We start from the raw sequence: 21,250 nt of genomic DNA on the forward strand, positions 1-21,250 counted from the left end.
TTTATTTGAGCCTCACTGTAAACTTGATATTCATACATACACATGCAATGTATGTTGAATGTAGACCTTATTTTTTAACTAATTAGTTTAGTGATTACACCTAGCACCTTTTATTGTGAGAATAAATATGCTTTATATAAATTAGTGGCGCTACTGTCTACGTAAGAGTAAATAACTAATATCTGTTCAGAATTTGTAAGTTGAATTTAAACCACTTGTCCTAGATCGAAGCACCGCATTATAATGTTGTAAAGTATGCAATGTTATAATTTTTGCCGAGGACTGGGTCTGTTACTTAAATAATTATTATTTTAATGACAATTTTAAAAGTAACTTACCTATTTTTCGTCTTACTTACAGTTTGCGTCCTTGCATTAATCAGAAATATAGTTTAGGCGTTTCAACTTACAAAAATAACAGATTTAAAACAAAAAAAGTAGATACTAGACTCAGAAACTTGAACTTGATCTCTCAGTGATCTAATGCTTTCTTCATTTAGTTGTCGTATTATCTGAGCCAAAGGTGATGGTCACGTGACACACGAAATAGTCGATACCTATTTACAATAGTTTGATTTTGTGACATTGACTCACGCACCCATATAAGATGTCACTACATGCTCGCTGCGAACACTGTCAGTTGTACTCATACAATGGTAAAATGCATCAAAATTTACTGCATCACGCTGCACTTTTTGATGCAATAAAGTTACTTTTTTTTGGATTTTGCTTGAAGAGCATATCCATAATTTACTATGCTCAAAAATCCTCTAAGAAAACATGTCCGTGGAAGCTATGCGGGGTGTCCGTAGGTTTGTATGGAAGAGCAACCCCCTTAAATTAAATGGCAATGAAAACAGAAATTACACAACAAGACATAAACAAAAAATCAAGTTCGAAAAGCTCACGCGGTCATTGCACGCGGTTAATCTTGATATCCTACACTTTAGCAATATATCGTCATGATTAAGTCCCAGGTGTGATATTATTATATACGTAATCTTGCACACAAGATGATGTTTTAATTTAAACTTCCGTGTGACATGTAGTAACAAAGTAGCATTAATGAAGTAACAAAATAATCGTCAATAAATCAATGGAATTCAGTGAATAAAATAAATTTCATATCGTTTAATGAAGAGGTTGATAAATGATAAGTGATAATTGTTTATGAAAATCAAAAATACTATTTAAAATCATCCTATAAGTGGTTAGACGTCATCGGCACTTTTTGTCCGACCCCTGATTATTATGTAATTATGTAAGCAAATATCGGAATTACCGTTAGAGCCTATGCTTATGTTTATTCTCTTTACTCCCGAGATTCACCTCTTTTGTTTGTACACAGTGAACGTAGTGGACGGGGAGAATTTGACAATATCGAAGGTTTCACGACTGCACATGGGAGCGTATCTGTGCATTGCCAGTAACGGCGTGCCTCCTTCTATCAGCAAACGCGTCATGCTCATGGTGCAATGTAAGTATTTTTACAGCTTTACCAAGGTCTGCTGTAGTATTCTTTGACCTCGTCTGTAGACTTCATGCTCGTAAATATTATACGGAGTCAGGTATCTCGAAGTCAGTCGTGCGTTGACTTCGACGTTGATCAACGACGATACCACATTCCAGTGTAACGTCCACGAGTTAACGCGGAAAAGCTGTGAATGGCTGTGATTATTATTCAAACTCAGCGCTGAATCTGCAGTCGAGGCTGAGTTAAGAAAATGTATCCTGTTAACAATTTTCTTTGTTTTTTTTTTGTTTTTGTTAACCCCACAGTCAGAGGCGGCGCAAATCGTGGGCGACGTGGGCCACTCCACTGCCCACGGCCTCGCGGTCTAAGAGGCCTCGCGCCTCGAATGTTTCTTGTTTTTTGGCACATTTAGAAATCCGTCATCTAATGTGTAGTGTGCCATCATAGGGCCTTGCAAAAACAGTAATATAGATATACTTAGATGTATATATTTTGTGTTTGCTACTGTATGCTCCAATTATTATTAAAATTTATCTTGCCCGCGCCAAATTTAAGTCTTGCGCCACCACTGCCTACAGTCGCTAGAATACATTGAAAAAAAAACAATCGCTTAAACCAGAAATCGAACCCTTCGTTCCCTCGCCATTCGGGATTTGTCCTATTGTTGATGTAGGTGATAACACCGCCCCCAACTTAAACGCATATACAGTGTACCTACCAATGCATTTTCGAGACAGACCAGGTAAAAAATATTTTATTTGCGAATCTTTAGTTTTTGATTTGGAAAAACTGTAAATATGAACACGAACATCAGGAAGTAACTATTTTCTGAGTTTGTTGGTGATCTAAGGAACTATTTACATACAACTAGGATAAAGTGAGACAAGGTGAGAACCATGTGAGAACCAATGTTTTATGTGGACAAACGTTAAACTAACATGCCTAAAGGGCCTCCACTGACTCGCTGGCGTGCTGTTCCAATAGAGCAGAGACCCGCGCCGTACACCCGCGCGAGTTAGTGGAGGCCCTAAGACATAAATAGCCTAGGCCACGCTTTATCACTATACTGTCATTTCACCCCGAGGTTGACAGGCATTCTTATTTTAAATTTGATTGTGATAAAGAAAACTGTAAGTGAAATGTTAACCGTTTATGTATACAAACATACAGTTGAACATGGTATTAAAATAAGCGCTTCCTAATTCAAGATTGCAAAATAGAGCATTTTCTGGGTTCTATTTTTCAAAAATCTCCTTATTTTTGCAGATATTATTTTATTAGAATTAGAAAGCATTCCCTCATTAATCGTTCATTTGAATTAAATTAATTACTTTATTCATTTCCTACCAAACGGAATTGTTTTGTTTGACATCAAAGCATGATCTAGAAAATAAATTTCATTAGTATTCGGCTCTATTGTCAATTAATTGCTCACACGAAAAGTCGTTTGCAGCAATCTAATTAGGCACATGATATTGTGTTTACCAAATTTAGAATCGGTTATTATTGTTCTGTGCAACAATTGACTCATATGTACATTTATGGCGAAGGCTAGATATCCAATAAACAATAGGAAATAATAAGTGCAGCGACTAAATTTTTATTTAGCATCCGCAACGGAACTTCTTTTTAGGGTTCCGTATCTTAAAAGGAAAAAACGGAACTCTTATAGGATCACTTTGTTGTCCGTCTGTCTGTCTGTCAAGACACGCGTGGTGCTATCAAGCTGAAATTCATATCAAATACTCATACTCAGGTCTACTGTTCCTTGGAGCTGTGAAAAAATCAAACTTCTAAGCCCGTTGGCTTCTTCTTGGCCCGCAATCAAAAGATACAGCCGTTTATGCTGCAAATTTTCGACACTCGCAAGGGAATCAAAACCTACAGGGCACTTCCCGTGAACTCAGAATCTTGAAATTTGATATGAAGCAACGTCTTATAGCACAGATAAAGGAAAAATTGCGAAAAGCATACATTTATAGTTACTTCAGCATATAATGAAAATATTTGCACGGAACCCTCGGTGCGCGAGTCCGACTCGCAGTTGGCCGGTTTTTTTGTATGTAAACAAAGAACAGTTCTATTTCAAAGTTAGTCGCTGGTCTATTAATTCAGTAGACAAATAATTAAATTTGCTGGCAGAAATGACAGTTTAAAGAAGTTACAACCCATTTAAACAATGAGGTCTATTGAAAATTATAATAGGTAAATTGTTTTTTGCAAAAAACTATCATACGTCTCATAGATTTTTCTGTACGTTTGTTTCTGGAATGAGAAGAAACATATCTTGATGGCCAAGTGGTTAGAGAACCTGACTAAGTATGAAGCCTGAGGTCCCGGGTTCGATTCCCGGCCTGGGCAGATATTTGTATGAATAATACGAATGTTTTGTTCTCGGGTCTTAATATGTATTTAAGTGTGTATTTATCTATATAAGTATGTTTATTTCGTTGTCTAGTATCCATAGTACAAGCTTTGCTTAGTTTGGGACTAGGTCATGTGGTATCAGGTGTCCCATGATATGTATTCATTTATTTAACGTCTGATTTTGATTAAATAAATAATATAATGAAGATTGCCTTGCATTTAACTTTGATAATTATTGAACGCTATAGCTTAAATGAAACTTTCTTTACTTATCAATTCAGTTTCTCCTTTAAAACCTGCATATATATACAATCAAGTCCATGTCTCTTACTATTAGTACTTATTAAGTCTCACACAACAATCACTTGCAGTAAACAAAATTGCAGTACCTATAAGAATGAAAATTCTTATCAACTATTTACATCAATGAATATGAAATGTCGCCAAATTTCTTGTGAATTATTTATGTAGCACAAAATTTATACTGTCAAATAAACTTGAGTGCTAATTAAATAACTTTGTCCTACCCTGTACATGTGCATGGTAATACAAATGAGTTGTATAATTTAATATCGGAGATTCATTCACCATTTAGCTGGATGGCAGAGGTCGCAATCGCGAAGTGAGATAAATATCAATTAACCGTTTGATATAAAGAGCCCGGCGCGTCACTCAGCCCGAATGTCGGTCGTAAAACAGCAGCCAAGCAAATTGTACCAATATCACTTCCTCATCAGGAAGAAAGAAAATGCCCGCACATTTTGCCCGCCCCATTAACTTGGCCTCAAATTCTTCCGTTGGTAAGTACGTGAGCATTTTCACGTCGTTTTCTTTTGGCGGGAGTCAGCGTTCAGAAATATTATTTTTCTCGGGCGGGCGTCGTTAACGAGTATTTACGAGGACACGGCGTCTCTACCTGACGGCGCCTTCCGCCGGATCGGCCGTAATTGCGCCCAATTAGAGCATTATGCTGACGTGAATACGGTACGGACGCGATAATGGCGATACTATCTCTCGCGCCGTGCGCCGCGGCCCTCCTTCGTTCGCCTCCGAAACCAATGACTCGCTGTCTTCCCCTAATTCACATTCCGCTTCTCGGGCTCCCGCTCCCGACGCTTCGCGACTCTCTTCATCTCCAACATACGTAAAACGTTCACGTAATTTTTACTCGATTAACCAGCGACGCGCCTTCTGAATTAAATATTATACTTAATCTATATTGATGAGGTTTATACTTTTAAGTTATTGTCGATGGTTTGTAACCTTGGTTACATGTTTGTTGATTGTCTTGAGTTGTCAGATTTGTGTTTGTTAAAAATATAATATGTGTTGTGTGAACAAGAAATATTGGTTTTAATATGAACATTTAGGAATATGGAGACTTCCACTAGTTAATAGTTTAAATAGATTTCAACAGGTTATGGGCCGCCCTATATTCCTCATTTTTCAGTGATAAAATACCAAATTTACGATCTTTATTTTTTTTTGACAATTTCATAAATCATGTAAAATTTTATTGAAGCACTATAAATAAAGTTTGCTACTGGAGAAAAAGGCATACAAGAACAAAATATGGCTCAATCGAAAATACAAACCGTGGTTTGTCGTTTAGAAGATGGAAACAATTTTCACAATTGGAAGTTTAGAGTGGAGTTGTTAATGGAAGAGAAAGGTCTTGGTGATATAGTGGCCTGTGCTGATGTAAAGAAGGAAGATAAAATGAAGGATGCAGAAGCGAGATCGCTAATAGTACAATGCATAGGAGATATTTTTTGGAAATTGTGAAAGGATGCAAAAGTGCAAAAGATATGATGAATTCTTTAGAAAATATTTTTACACGAAGAAGTATTATGAATAAATATAATTTGAAAAAGAGATTAATCGAGTTGAAATGTGAAAACAATGAAAAATTGCAAGATTTCTTTTTGAAGTTTGACAAGTTGGTAAGTGACATTGAAGTTATGTCAAAAATGGACGAATCTGATAAAGTTATACATTTACTACTCGCCTTACCCGGTAAATACAATAATGTTACAACAGCTTTAGAAGCAATGAATGAAGAACTGACCTTGGAAAAGACAAAAAGGACACTACTTGATGCAGAAATTAGACTGGATGACATGATTGCACCAAGCCAGGATAGTGCATTTAATATAGAGTGCTGGAACTGCAATGAAAAAGGACACACTGCAAGATATTGTCACAAAAATGTACAAAATAGACAATATTATACTTCTCATCGGGGAGCTTCTGCCCGAGGTGGTGAACTATACAGACGGGGTCGTGGCAGAGTACAAGGACGCATTCGGGGTGCGAATAGAGCATGTACATCGAGGGATGATGCAATAATACTCCATGAAGAAACCACAGAGGAAGTGGGCTGTATGACTGATGGAGAGTTTAATTTAACTTGTAAGGCATCTTTTGATCAATCAATTTCTTTTGTAGTAGATTCAGGTGCCTCACAAAATTTTATATCTGATACTTATACACGTCGTATGATTAATATTAAAAATTTAGAACATCCCATAAAAATTAACACGGCTAATGGTGAAAAATTATTTGCATATCAAAGCGGCAATTTACAAATAAAATGTGGTAACGTTAAGTTTACAGTCGAGGAACTTATAGTGGCGAATTTAGCCTACAATCTTCTATCTGTACGAAAATTACTGGAAAAACCAAACGAAATCGTATTTGTAAATGAATATGCAAAAATTACCTTTTATAATGGATCTAATATATGGGCATACAATAATGGCAAACTTTATATTTTACAGGGTGAAATTGTAACAGAGGATGGAGTCGCGGCTATGTATTCGGCAGACGGCATGTTATGGCATAGACGTTTAGGACATACCAGCTCTAAAACTTTACAAAGGCTACAGCTACCTCTTAACGACAATGTATGTAATGCCTGCATGAAAGGTAAGGCAACACGGTTACCGTTCAAACCGCTAGAGAGACCTAGGTCACGTCAGGTCTTAGAACTGTTACATAGTGATATAGCGGGTCCATCCAGCATTCCGACTATACAGGGTGAAATCTATTTTCAAACAATTATAGATGATTTTTCCCATTTTTGTGTAGTTTTTTTGTTAAAAAGAAAATCTGAAGCCGTCGAGAATATTATTAACTATATCCGTCGATACGAAAACGAACTTGAGAAAACGGTTAAAAGGATCAGATGCGATAATGGAGGTGAATACACCTGCAATAATCTACGTCAATTTTGTAACCTGAAAGGTATAGCTTTAGAATATAGTTTACCATATTCACCAGCTAGTAATGGAGTTGCCGAACGAATGAATAGAAGTTTATATAACAAAGCAAGGACTATGCTCGTTGAAACTAAGCTACCGAAAAATTTGTGGGGTGAAGCTATAAAATGTGCAGCTTATCAGTTAAACCGTTGTACCTCTATGGCTATAGACTACAAAACTCCTTGTGAAGTTTTATATGGGACAAGAGACTTAAAAAAACTACGTGCATTTGGTGCAAAAGCGTGGGCTTACATTTTACCTAAACCTGATAAACTTTCAAAAAGATCATGTGAATGTAGAATGGTTGGATATAGTAGGACAGGCTATAATTTATGGGATCCTAAAAACAACAAAATAATTGTGTCACGAGATGTGAGATTCGATGAAGACAATATTATATACAACGAAACTAATCAAACTGATAACGAACAAGAGTGGCAAAGAGTAAGTATCTCAGAAATGAATTCAGAAAATAATAATCGGGTTACTGAATCTGAACAAGATAATGAAAGACTTACTGAACCTGAACAAGATATTGAAGATGGAGAAGAGGTTATCATTGATAGTACGAATGTTGATGAAGGAAATACGGAATCAGAAGAAATATTTGAAGATTGTACTGGAGAAACTTTAAATGAGAGAAACGATGTTACGAATGATCATGTGGTAAAAACAAGAAGTGGCAGAATTGTCAAGCCTCCGCAAAGATTAGAAGATTTTGAAACACATGTGGCCTACTGTTTGTGTACGGGTGATCCGAGTTCCTACAAAGAAGCTATTGAAACAGGTCAAGAGTGGCAAAATGCCATAGACAAAGAATTAAACTCACTTAAATGTTTGGGAACCTGGGAAGAATCGAAATTGCCTAAAGATAAAAAGGCTATAGATACCAAATGGGTATTCACTACTAAAAAGGATGGCACAAAAAAAGCCAGGTTAGTGGCGAAAGGTTTTCAAGAAGAAACATTATTTAATGTATATTCACCAGTAGCTCGTATGCCTACAATTCGTATGATGCTGAGCCAAGCATTACAAAATGATATGTATATGAAACAGTTAGATGTTCCAACGGCTTTTTTAAATGGTTTTTTAAAGGAAGATGTCTATATAAAACCGCCTTTAGGAGTAAAAGTGGAAAAGGGTGTTGTTTTGAAACTAAAAAGATCGCTCTATGGGTTAAAACAAGCACCTAAATGCTGGAACGAAAGACTTCATTCCTTTTTAATCCAGAAAGGTTTTATACAGTCGAAACATGATTTCTGTTTATACGTTTTGGAAGGTGTATTTTTGTTAGTTTACGTTGATGATATTATTCTAATGTCAAAAAGTACAATAAACTTGAATAAGTCACATGATTTTCTAAAAACTGAATTCAATGTTAAGGACCTTGGAGAGGTGAGTACTTACCTGGGACTAGATATTGTGAGAACGCCAGAATCAATTTCAATTTCTCAAGAATCAGCAATAAATAGATTGCTTGATAAATTCAATATGACAGATTGCAAAGGAGCGGAGACGCCGATGGAAGTAAATTTCACAACAGATGACAATGAACCCATTACCTTCGATAAACCATATCGTGAGCTTATAGGTAGTCTTCTATACTTAGCTACTTCAAGTAGACCTGATATTTGCTTCGCAGTATCTTTCTTAAGTAGATTTTTGGATGAGCCCACTCTATCACTGTGGAAAGCAGCTAAGCGTATTTTGCGGTATTTAAAAGAAACGAAGTCAAAATCTCTCGTATATAAACGGGATAGCAGGTGTAACTTAGTTGCATATACCGATGCTGACTGGGCAGGTGACAAAAAAGACAGGAAAAGCGTGAGTGGCTCTGCTGTTTTCTTTGGAAATAACTTGTTGGCCTGGTTTTGTAAGAAACAAAACGTAGTCGCCTTATCAACAGCCGAAGCCGAATATGTAGCTGCGGCTCTAGCATGTACAGAATTAATTTCTTTAAAGGGTTTGTTGCAAGATTTTAACAGTCCTTCAAGTTCAATGTTACTTGTTGATAATCAAAGTGCGATTAAGTTAATGGAGTCAAATGAAAATAGTAAGAGGTCTAAGCATATTGATATAAAATATCATTTCATCAAGGATTTAATTAATAAACGTGATATAATTGTAAAATATGTAAGCACGAATGAAAATACAGCAGATATTTTGACAAAGGCTTTAGGAAAACTGAAGCACAACTATTTTGTACAAAAACTAGGCTTTAATTTGTTAGAGTTTAAATAAAATATAACACGTAATAGTAGACGATGTTTATTGTGCGGAAGCACATCTTGAAGTAGATCACAATGGATATGTCAATCATGACAATATTATTTTTCTTTACTAGACATAAACAACAAAACCTTAACACCCCCCCCTCAATATTAACTTCAGTTAAAATTGCAATCATTAAGTATTAACAGGGGTAATACAAATATACAGACTCATAAAACATACACAGCACTATTATTCATTTCATTACTAGTACTAACTAACTACACTAACATAAACATTGACACTTCAGCATTAAATAAACTCACAATACTTTAAGTTTTTCTACAAAATAATTGTGTTTCACACTGCCCAATGGCTTAGTGAATATATCTGCGATATTTTCGTTAGTTGGAACGTATGACATTTTAAACATGTTCTTATTGTAACAATCTTTGATAAAATGGTATTTTATATCAATATGTTTGGTTCTGTTACTGTTTTCGTTACAGTCGATCATTCTTAAAGCACTTTGATTATCGATGTGTAAGTACGATTTAATATCATTATAGCCAAAATTAGATAATATACCTTTTAAATAGACGAGTTCCGTTGTAGCCATGGCTGCTGCCACGTACTCCGCCTCTGCGTGAGACTGTGGAGATGTAAATAAGGCATCCAATCAACTCACGATAAGGCACATCAATTACAGTTTCTTCTTCTTTGATTGGAGATCCTTGTTCCATAGGCGTCTGTGTTCCTTTGCAATCTGTCATTCCAAATTTTTCTAGTACTTTCTCAATCAATTTAGTTTGGCTAATTTTCAGCTTATCATGTTCTCTTTTTATTTCCATACCTAAGTATTCTCTGACTTCACCCAAATCTCTTATCTTAAATTCTTCTTTCAGCTTCTCTATTGTTTTCTTTATCTCTGTAGTTTTTCCCGTTATTAAAATGTCATCAACCCAAATAAGTAGCCATACGTTGGCTTTGTAGTACAAACAGAAATCATATTTCGATTGTTCAAATCATTGTGTTACTATATAATTATGAAATCGGTCATTCCAACATTTTGGAGCTTCTCTCAATCCGTATAACGATCTTTGTAGTTTTAATACTTTTCCCGCTGAAACCTCAACGCCCTCTGGTGGCTTTATGTACACTTCTGTGTGCAGATATCCATTCAAAAAAGCAGTTTGAACATCCAGTTGTTTCATAGGAAATTTTCTTGTACTGCGTGGCTAAACATCATTCTTATTGTCGATACTCTTGCAACAGGTGAATAAACATTGTGAATGTTATCCGTCTGAAAACCTTTAGCTACTAATCTCGCTTTCTTTCTTCCATCTTGTTTCGTCTTAAATATCCATTTTGTATCTATGGCTTTCTTTCCTCTAGGTAATTCGGCTTCTTTCCAGGTATTCAACTCTTCAAGTGACTTTATTTCTTCATTTATTGCTTTTTTCCATTCTTCTCCTTTGTCTACAGCTTCTTTATAACTACGCGGGTCTGAGTCCGCTATTAGAGAAAATGCTATATTTGCATCATACATTTCCTCTTCTGCTGTGTAATAATCTTCGAATCGAGGTGGTGGCCTCCTATCTCTTTGTGGCCTTTGTGGTGCTTCCTGTGCCTCTCTTCGTACTTCGTCGCTTGTATCTTGTTCTATTGGTTGCTCCTCTTCATTCGTAGTTTGTTTATTACAGTTTTGTTCTATTTCATCATCTTCGTCATCATTCTGTTTACTTATTCTCTGATCATTCTGTTCTTTGATATTTTTTTCATATACAAAATCATTTTCATCAAATCGTACATCTCTAGATATTAATATAAGGTCTGCTTTCGGATCCCATAAGCGGTAACCGTTTGATGCATATCCAATCATTCGCATTTCCTTAGCTCGTTTTTCTAGTTTGTCGCCTCTGGGCATAGTTACTACCCAGGCTTTGCTACCGAATACTCGTAATCTCGATAAGTCAGTCTTACCTCTCATAATGGCTTCAGGCGTTTTAAAGTTTACAGCTGTCGAAGGGCATCTATTTATTTGGTAGGTTGCGCATAAAATTGCTTCACCCCACAGATATTTTGGTAAATTCGTTTCTACTAACAGTGTCCTTGCCCTGTCCATCAAACTTCTGTTCATTTTTTCTGACACACCGTTCTGTTGTGGCGAATACGCTTGTGTATACTGGATTCTTATTCCTCGTTCTCTGCAAAAATGTTCAAAAAAGTTATTTTTGAATTCTCCGCCGTTGTCGCATCGTAATTTGTTTACTTTTGTTGCGTATTCTATCTCTAATCTCCGAATGTACTCGATTAAGTTGGCAGTGGCTTCGCTTTTACGTTTTAAAAGATATGTACAACAAAAATGTGAAAAATCATCTATTATTACTTGGTAATATATTTCTCCGTTGATACCAGGTGTACGTTGAGGACCTGCAATATCAGTGTGTATTAACTCACCTATGTAAGTTGAACGTGGCCTCTTGACAGGTACGAAAGGTAATCGCGTCGCCTTACTCATCATGCAAGGAGAGCAGGGTTTGTTGCTAGTCGGCAGCCGCATCCAATGTAGACTTCTTCGGTTGAGGTGACCCAATCTTCTGTGCCACAAGTCGTCGTCGCTTAAAGCTGCGCTACAAGTCGCTAAACATATTTCGGCATTTAATAGAAATAAATTACCTATGCAAGAACCAAACACATAGATATTAGAATTTTTCCTGCCTATTTTTACATTTTGTTTGCTAAAAATTACGTGAAAGTCATTTTGAACCATTTTCTTCACTGACATTAAATTGAAGGATAGATTTTTGACAATCAACGACTCTAAATTTATTGTCACATCGTTACATTTCATTAATATGCAACCTTTTTTCTCGGCCATCAGGTAGTCTCCGTTTGCGATGTAAATTTTGATCGGTGTTTCTAAAGTTTTGACGTTGGTCATACATTTTTCGTAATCTTCGTTAATCATATGCTCTGTACATCCTGAATCGATTACCCATTCTATGTTTCCGTTCGTAGGTCTTGATGGTTCTTTGATTTTTCCTGTTGTCCAAAAATTAAAATGCTTTTGTCCGGTTTCTTCGAATGCTATGTTTCCATAATGGTTGGGATGACGTGAATATCTTTGGTAACGGTTATTCGTTCTTCCTCGTCCGCGTCCGCGACCTCGGCTATGCCAGACATTCTTGTAGCAGTCTCTTGATAGGTGTCCTGGTTTTTTGCAAGTATAACATGTAACGAATGCTGTATCCTGACTGTTGTTGGTTGGCATTTCTTGCACTTTTAACTCTTCGTCCAGTAGTCTAGCTCTCACGAAATCTAGTTTTAACGTACTTTCTTGGAACCCCGTATTGCATTCGATGGCAGTTATTACATGGTCGTACTTCTCTTGTAGGCCTATTAGTAGATAAGCGATTTTGTCTCGTTCTGTTAACGAGTCTCCAGCACACTCCAATTCACTGGTTATACTGTCAAAATTTTCAAAATAGTTTTCTAATTTTTGGTCTGGTGATTGTTTTAGGTTTATTAACTTTCGCCTTAAAAGTATGGTAGATATAACGCTCTTCCTCTGGAATATTTCTTTTAATATGTCTAACATATTCCTTGCGCTGTCGCATTTTGTTATTATATTTAAATATTTGTCTGGGAGACATTGAACAATAATATTTTTGGCTTTTGCATTGGCTTTCTTAATCTCTTCCTTATTTAATTTACTTACATTTTCGTCTTCTTGTATAATACCCCATAATCCTTTTTCTTCTAGAACGCATTTTACACGGTAAAGCCAATTATTAAAGTTTTCAGCTTTTAGTTGCGGAAAATTCGACGAAGCCATTTTCTTTTTATTTTCTTGACGTTTTTATTTTTCAGTTGACACTTTTCGACGACTTTTGTTTTACATCTTCATTTTTCTTATTTCAATTTGTCTACATATTATTTACATTTTGTACTTTTACATATTTATTCACTATATTTATCTTTATATTGATGTTATATCTTCTTTATTGATAGCCCATAACCTGTTAGAGTTTAAATAAAATATAACACGTAGTAGTAGACGATGTTTATTGTGCGGAAGCACATCTTGAAGTAGATCACAATGGATATGTCAATCATGACAATATTATTTTTCTTTACTAGACATAAACAACAAAACCTTAACATAATTGACTGGCTTCTTTGTTATGTAGCTACCTGTATAGATCAGGTTGCGATAATGAGTTAAAATTCTTATTATCTAAACTTTAATGAGTAGAGCACTTGATCTTGAGGGTGGATAGGGTTTGTTAAATGAAAATTTGTTAAATGAAAATTAATGTTTTTGTACCTACCTATCCCTTCCTTATTTGGCTTTCTTTCAATGTTTAACCTTTGCTTTAGTATAGGCATTAATATACCTTTTATTGTTTAATATTTTAGAACAATTCTTATTCTGTGGTGAATTAGAATTGAGGGGGGATGATGAGGTTTATACTTTTAAGTTATTGTCGATGGTTTGTAACCTTGGTTACATGTTTGTTGATTGTCTTGAGTTGTCAGATTTGTGTTTGTTAAAATATAATATGTGTTGTGTGAACAAGAAATATTGGCTTTAATATGAACATTTAGGAATATGGAGACTTCCACTAGTTAATAGTTTAAATAGATTTCAATATATATTAACAGATGTATAGGTTACGTATTTCTGATTGTCATGTATATGTAGATATCGTGCTACATTTAACGTCCATTAAGGTCCATTAACATATTTGTTGGGAATTAATGAGTAAGTCATGACAACTGTTGACATAAAAACTAAATAGGTACACGGACATGTGTTAATGATTTAAATTTTATCCACCAAGAGCTTTTATACACGACAAAGCCAACAGTACAATAGATATTGCAATGCGTAGGTACCTATTATTTCTCTCTCAAACTGTGCGACACCACTGAATTTTACATATAAGATTACAGTAAAATTCACTTATAATAATGATATTGAGAAGAATTGGTTATAAAATATACTAAGCCGACGTTCGTGTAATAGTTATTTGTGCAACAAGAGAGCAAAGTTGTTTTTTGTTGCGAGTGTTGATTTTGAATCCCGAGTAAGCGAAGGATTCTATAATTGAATCACGAGCGTCAGCGAGTGATTCTAGGTTAGAATCCTGAGAACAGCAAGGGATTCAAATACACGAGATGCAAAAAAAATTTGGTCTCGTGTGATACATAAAATTTTTCACCTCAGCAGCGAGAACATAATTTAAATGTAACATAAGAATAAAACCTGCGTAATTAAACTCGGCGAAACGACAAGTCACCAGTGGAGATACTTGTTTTTCTCGATTATACCATAGTATAGGGTATCGTGGGATATGTTTTCAAAATATTGCAGGTTTGTGGTGTGATTGTGGTCGTCTTAGGACGACGGTTAATAAACGATAATTATTGTGTGTCACGTGCGCAGTCCCACCGATGCTATCGATCCCGAACCAGCTGGAGGCGGCGTACCTGGGACAGGACGTGACCCTGGAGTGCCACACGGAGGCCTATCCCTCCTCCATCAACTACTGGACCACTGACCGCGGAGACATGATCATATCAGGTAAACAATTTTTATGGGTCGTTCATCGAGAATTAAACCCATAAAATCAAAAATCAAAACGTTTCTAAAAGTAGGGCGCAAATGAATTGTTCTTTTACGTGTCTCTTTGAGCCAGCGATACTTTCTGAAAGACCATTCCCTAGTAGATTTCGCCGCAAGAAAGTTAGCAGAAAGTTTTTTTTTTCAAGCCTAAAATCACTTGACCATATACGCACATATTTCATACGTCTACGAGTATTAAGTAAATTAATACAGGAAACTTATCACGAAAGAGCTCATCATCCCAGCCTATATACGTCCCACTGCTGGGCACAGGCCTCCTCTCAGAACATGAGGGCTTGGGCCATAGTTCCCACGCGGGCCCAGTGCGGATTGGGAACTTCACACGCACCATTGAATTGCTTCGCAGGTTTGTGCAGGTTTCCTCACGATGTTTTCCTTCACCGCAAAGCTCGTGGTAAATTTCAAATGCACATGAATTTCGAAAAACTCAGAGGTACGAGCCGGGGTTTGAACCCACGACCCTCTGTTTGAGAGGCGATAGGTCAAACCACTAGGCCACCACGGCTTTTTCGGAAAGAGCTACTAGTGATTAAATGTGACAAAACACTTAAAAATTTCGGAATTGGATAAATAATATTACCACATGGTTGGTTGATTACATGCTCGCTGGTGTCGTTTCACGCTAAGGAGATTTATGTGAGTTAATTGGAATGCACAAGGGACTTGGCATCGCATAAATTATTATCCTAATATGTTTCTGCGAATGATCATTTCACTTAATTTTGTCCAACTCAAATGAAGGTACGCCATGAAATCTCTCTATTGAGATAGAACTTGCTAACAACGACAATAAAACCACATGTTTAATTATAATAGATTTCATTTTGGCTTTAGGGTTTACGCGTGTTGGTTTTATGTCAAAGGATAACAGTCGTTCGTAATTGCTTGAAGATTTTTTGAGCTGTTTTAAAAATATAAGAAAGGATATAATTGTCTAATCCCCATACAAAAATGGAGGCTTGCGACACGAAAACCGTGATAATTGAGTCAGAACCCTTGTCTGCAGAATCAGATTAGTGCAGACGTTGCCAAATGAGCAATACATTAAAACCATGTACTTACCAACAAAAAGGTTAAAAGAGTAATTATTGTAAAAGCTTTACGCCTTTTACAATATCCATTGTTTTAATTTATACGCCCAAACATCTTGAAGATGAAATGACGATTGAAAAGACTGCATTAAAATCAATTAAACAACCAAGTAAACTTTAAATGAAGTCTTAACAATTTGTCTAAACCAACCCGTCTTTTCATTTTATCAGCATAACTGTTCATAACTGATTGATTGAGTAATTCTTAAGTAGCAAAATACTTCTTTAAGGATATAAATCCGTCTGGAGAGTAATTTTAGTCCAAAAATTTTACAATAACCCGAATTTCCAATGCAGAATTGATAAATTCTGATTAACTCCTTGAATTCGCGAGGAATTCCAACTTTTAAGTAATCATCCTTTATTCACTTGGGCCCGGACATCCGTCAAAACATTCTGGCATTTAAAAACAACTTCAGCCCACCAGTTCTAACTTATTCGGTTACGAGCGCGAATCAGTCCAGACGCCCACTACCGTAAAATACGATTTGGGGGAGGAGAAATAACATGTAGACTCGGCTTATCACATATTCTGCGGAGCAGGTTGGGATGTGTTTTTCATGTGATATCCTTCAACTTCATGGAAGTGCTGCCTAAACACTATTTACCACTAAAGCAACTCGAGCCCTAGGTACCTACGTACTCGTAGTCTCTTACGCACAAGCCTTACTTAGTATTTCACCTATGTCTTCCAGCATTAAGGTTCACCTGTAAGGGTCTCGGTTCGGGTGGCTTGGTTCATTTATTGTTAATTGACACGTCTGACATCAAAATGACAAGAAAGTGACTATGAAATGATAGAAAATTAAGCAATTTAAAATGTCGGTTCTTTTTTAGGATTTCGTAGCCAAAATGGCAAAAACGGAACCCTTATAGTTTCGCCATGTCCGTCCGTCTGTTCGTCTGCGCCTTTGCTCAGCGACTATCAGTACTAGAAAGATGTAATTTTGCTCCGATATAAGCAACTATGCCGACAAAATCGTAAAAAAAAATGAGACGTAAAGTGGAGAGTGTTTTTTTTTCGTCTAACCCTTATAGTATGGGGTATCGTTGAATAGATCTTTTAAAATCATTTGAAAGTTGTGAAGACAATTTTTCGGTCCAGTTATCTATTTTCGAAATATTCAATTTTAAAGAGCAAATTTTCATTAAAATCGAGCTTCCCCCCTCTAAAAGCTAGTAGTGGAATAAAATCGTGATAGTAGTAAGTATATCAAACTCACAAGGAAAACTTTAACGCCTAAGTTTGCTTGAGAATTATTAGTAGTTTAAGAGTACATCAATAGCAGCCTAAGGTATAAAATATACCTAAACTTGGAAGATTCCTAACATAATAGAAAATTCATAGAAAAATAATACTTCACTTTATCGCAATGGCTACAAAACCCTATCCTGGGCGTATCCGACATTGCTCGTTTTTTTATCTTTCCTTTGTACTCGTAGTGTCTACTTACTCTTGGTTCTGATATCCTGTCCATCGTTCAAAGGTTAACTGGAAGACATCCCTTTAAGGGATAACTTCGCCTTTTCAAATCTTATTATCCTGTTTTCTGTGAATTTCATGTTTTTTTATGTACAATAAAGAGTTTTACAATACAATACATCTGATGTTACTTTAAGTACTTGAAAGCCTTTAAAAATAATTTATAAACAGTAACAGTATAAGTAAAACTAGCTAAAAAAATTATATTTCATTCAAAAACGTTTTTATTTTATTGGTATATTCAAATCGATGCGAAAAAACGACGAACCGTAAAGTTGGCAAACACACATGAAATAAATGGAATCGGATTAAACTTCAATGTGACACAGTATTCGTAAAGGTCTCGACAATTTTGTGCTGGACTTGCTGTAAGGGATCCGCCAACCGGCTTATATCCAAGTCATCCAACGAACATTGTGTTAAAGATCTGTATACACTGTGTTATTTTTGATTTTCTTTAACTTTAATCGAATATTTAACAGGTTAATTGGCATAACTTTAACTGTTTTAAAGATAATTAATTATTAGCACTAAAACAGTGCAAAGGTTCTTTACCTATTTATAACGTTTTTTTAAGTTTGTTAGTAATCCGTTTTAAATTCACACATATTTGGCAATGTAAATGTAATTTTAAATTTAAATTTATTATTACACACAAAGGATTACATTTTTAGCAGTAGGTATACAGTGGACCCCAAACTAGGCTGATCCTGTATGTTGAAACCCGTGAGTTGGTTTACATCTCAGTTTCCAGTTGCGTGTTATTAGGGTATGTAGATAATATATTAGTTACATAATGTCGGATAACCCGAATTGTCCTTGGGACTTTAAGTTTAGTGTGAAGTTTGCTTTTAGCACAACCAATAAGAAAAGTCTGAAAATCTTGTCTGTCGTATGTTAATAACCGCCCAATGTCTGTCAGTCGATAACAATGACCATCCAAAATGACCAATACTACGTACATTTTGCTACGGAGAAGGGATCTATCTACTAACATTGGATAGTCATAGTTACATAAAATATACTTAGATAGCACGCGAGTTGAATGCAGCTCAGGAATGGGATTGTATTGCGACCTTATTAGAATTAATGATGACGAATTTATCGCCACGCAGAAGGTATGTCGATAAATTTGGAAAAAGAAATGTTATTCTAATTTATTTATTTTTAACTTTCGCGCTATAAACACATAACTATGTATATAAACAGAACTTAGCACCAAACCTTTTATTTGTTTCATCCATCGTAGTCGTAGAGTGACTCAACACGATGGACGTATTTCGATTAAACCGTCAACAAAAAAAATGGAAACGAACTCGGATCAGTCATCTTTAGAAACAAAAAATAATACGGGGTGCAACATGAGTTTTAACGCGGTCGATACGATAGCTATCAAGGCAAGGACAGCACTACCCTAAAGGCGACTGAGGCGAGGCGTGTGGGTAGCGGGGGAGAGGCTCCCGCTCTTCACCTCAGGCCCCGACTGCATTCAACTCGCACGCTATCTGTACCTACAAATTTGTACGGAACCCTCGGTGCACGAGTCTGACTCGCACTTGGTCCGTTTTGGCATTGGTCTTATAGATTGATCATTTGATACCTAAGTATAAATGAGCCCACTTACTCAAGCTTTCTTAGGAAGTTACGTGAATCGATTTCGATAAATATCATCGGTCGGTTAAATCGGTTGTTGGAATGCATCCATTAATAAAATCGAAGTACCTACCTAATACATCGATTTTAAGTTTCAAATTTGCACTTGTAAACTAATTCTGAAACATGTTAGACCAAACTTAGTTAAATATGATAATACCTATCTACTGTATAAAAATTATCTTACGTAAGAACTAGGTACTAACTAAGTCTGGTAACTAACTAAGAAAAATATGGAATAGAATAAATTTATTTGGTGTAAAAAAAATTGTACATGAAATCTTAATCTAAATATTAACATTGCACTAAATATTAATAGTAATTTCGTCAGTCATGGCGCTGTTTTTCAGGGCAACCAAGAAAACAACAGAATATGGTATATAATACATTATATTTTCTTGAATAGGATGTATTATACAAGGTATTAATTTATTTATTGAAAACCGGAAATTAGTAAGTAGAATGTTGCTCAGAATCAAGAGTAGTACCTATCGATTACAGGGTTTGCGTTTTTAATTTCCTTTTTTATTGTGCCCAGTCACAAATTACGAATGCAACTTTTGCCAATTAAATGTTTTAGCGAAGTTGCGTACTATTTAGATAATTTAATGCTGCCCGTTTTGCTGTCAGTTCTGCTGAAAACATGCTGAAAACGTCGAAGCGTGACTGACAAATACAAATTATGAGAGTAGAGTTAGAAATCAAGTAGAATTACTGACTTAGCAAAAAACACTAATATTTTTTGAAATGATGCAGGTATTCAAAAATAAATGCATTCAGCTATTTAAATTAAAGATAAAAAATATTTTCGGGGTGTCTGAGGTTTTTAATTGTTTAATTAACACCTTGTATACAATATTTTTTGAAATAATGAAGGTATTCAAAAAAATGCGTTCAACTATTTAAATTAAAATGAAAAAATATTTTAGAGGTGTCTGAGGTTTTTTAATTGTTTAATTAACACCTTGTATACAATATTTTATCTATACTAAAAAATAACTTACAAGTTCAATTTGCTTCTTATTACCAACAGGAAATAAGTACATCACAAACTTAAGTGATGAAGGATACAGCAGGAAAATGAAGCTCACGATACGAAAAGTCTCATCTAAAGACTTCTCCTCGTATCGTTGTGTTGCCAAAAATTCTCTCGGAGAAACCGACGGGCTGATTCGTCTTGACGGTATGTATACTAAACGAATATTTAAAAAAATCGACTTCAAATTATCATAAAACAAAATCATTTTGTTGAAACCACCGTACCTGGAACTTTTTAACTGATAATTTTAGAGGTTCCCTACTTAGGTACTACAGAAAATATTTTCTAAAGAAATATTGTCTGTGCATCACAAATTGACAACCCAAATGTACACTCATCATCATTATCACTCATCAAAAGTGCCTAGGAATATTTTTGTCCCTTGATACATTTCAATACTTAGAAGCATATTTATTACCTACTACTGAGTCAAAACATCAGTCTTATAGGGATAATGAGTATCCCAAGACTTTGTTAATGTGATTTACTAACAAAACTTTATAGGTAATAATAATTACCAAGCAATTATTATTAAGCAATGGCCTTATATTATAATTTTGTTTAGAAATTACCGCTCCGCCTACAACGAGTACCGTGGTTAACTACGTCCCCGCATCGCCGGAAAAGAAAAGAGGTAAATTTAGTCACTAAGCAAGAGTTGCTCTTTATTTCCCTCAATGTCCTGAGTCATGAGTGCATGTGCCAAATTTAAGGCTTTTAATCTGTAAAATTTGTATTCTTTAAAACAAATGATACTAGAATGCTGTTTTTTTCTGGTATACGAGATGTGAGTTTTCGCATGCAATTGTATCATCTTGTTTTATAGACCTTTGCTACACTAAAATAATTATCCACAATCATTTGCGCAGCGAAACGACAAAACTTTACACTTTCGAAAATGTAAAATTGTATGCCACTTGTCACATCAGAAACATTTTGAAAAAGTTTCCTTGTGAAACATAACTATGATAACAGGTTCATTTCTGTGGCAAAACGGTACTCGTACATTTTCGAAAC

General features: G+C 35.5%; 1 protein-coding gene across 1 annotated transcript; it reads left to right on the plus strand.

Moving 5' to 3' along the window:
- Nucleotides 1–1,351: 1,351 nt before the first annotated feature.
- On the plus strand, nt 1,352–20,884 carry LOC141431412 (lachesin-like). Its single transcript, XM_074092581.1, has 4 exons — nt 1,352–1,476; nt 14,767–14,904; nt 20,228–20,377; nt 20,799–20,884. Exons 1-4 carry the CDS (start codon nt 1,401–1,403, stop codon nt 20,882–20,884), a joined length of 450 nt encoding a protein of 149 aa, XP_073948682.1. The 5' UTR covers nt 1,352–1,400.
- The last annotated feature ends 366 nt before the right edge of the window (nt 20,885–21,250 follow it).

Source organism: Choristoneura fumiferana, chromosome 9 (genome assembly GCF_025370935.1).
Source record: "Choristoneura fumiferana chromosome 9, NRCan_CFum_1, whole genome shotgun sequence".
Classification (NCBI taxonomy): Eukaryota; Metazoa; Arthropoda; class Insecta; order Lepidoptera; family Tortricidae; genus Choristoneura; species Choristoneura fumiferana.

What these genes read in the sequence shown, in the direction of transcription:
- LOC141431412 (XM_074092581.1), top strand. Translation starts at nt 1,401, where the DNA reads ATGGGAGCGTATCTGTGCATTGCCAGTAACGGCGTGCCTCCTTCTATC. An exon ending in CGGAGACATGATCATATCAG is followed by an intron (nt 14,905 to 20,227) that starts GTAAACAATTTT and finishes TATTACCAACAG; the next exon opens with GAAATAAGTACATCACAAAC. An exon ending in CGGGCTGATTCGTCTTGACG is followed by an intron (nt 20,378 to 20,798) that starts GTATGTATACTA and finishes AATTTTGTTTAG; the next exon opens with AAATTACCGCTCCGCCTACA.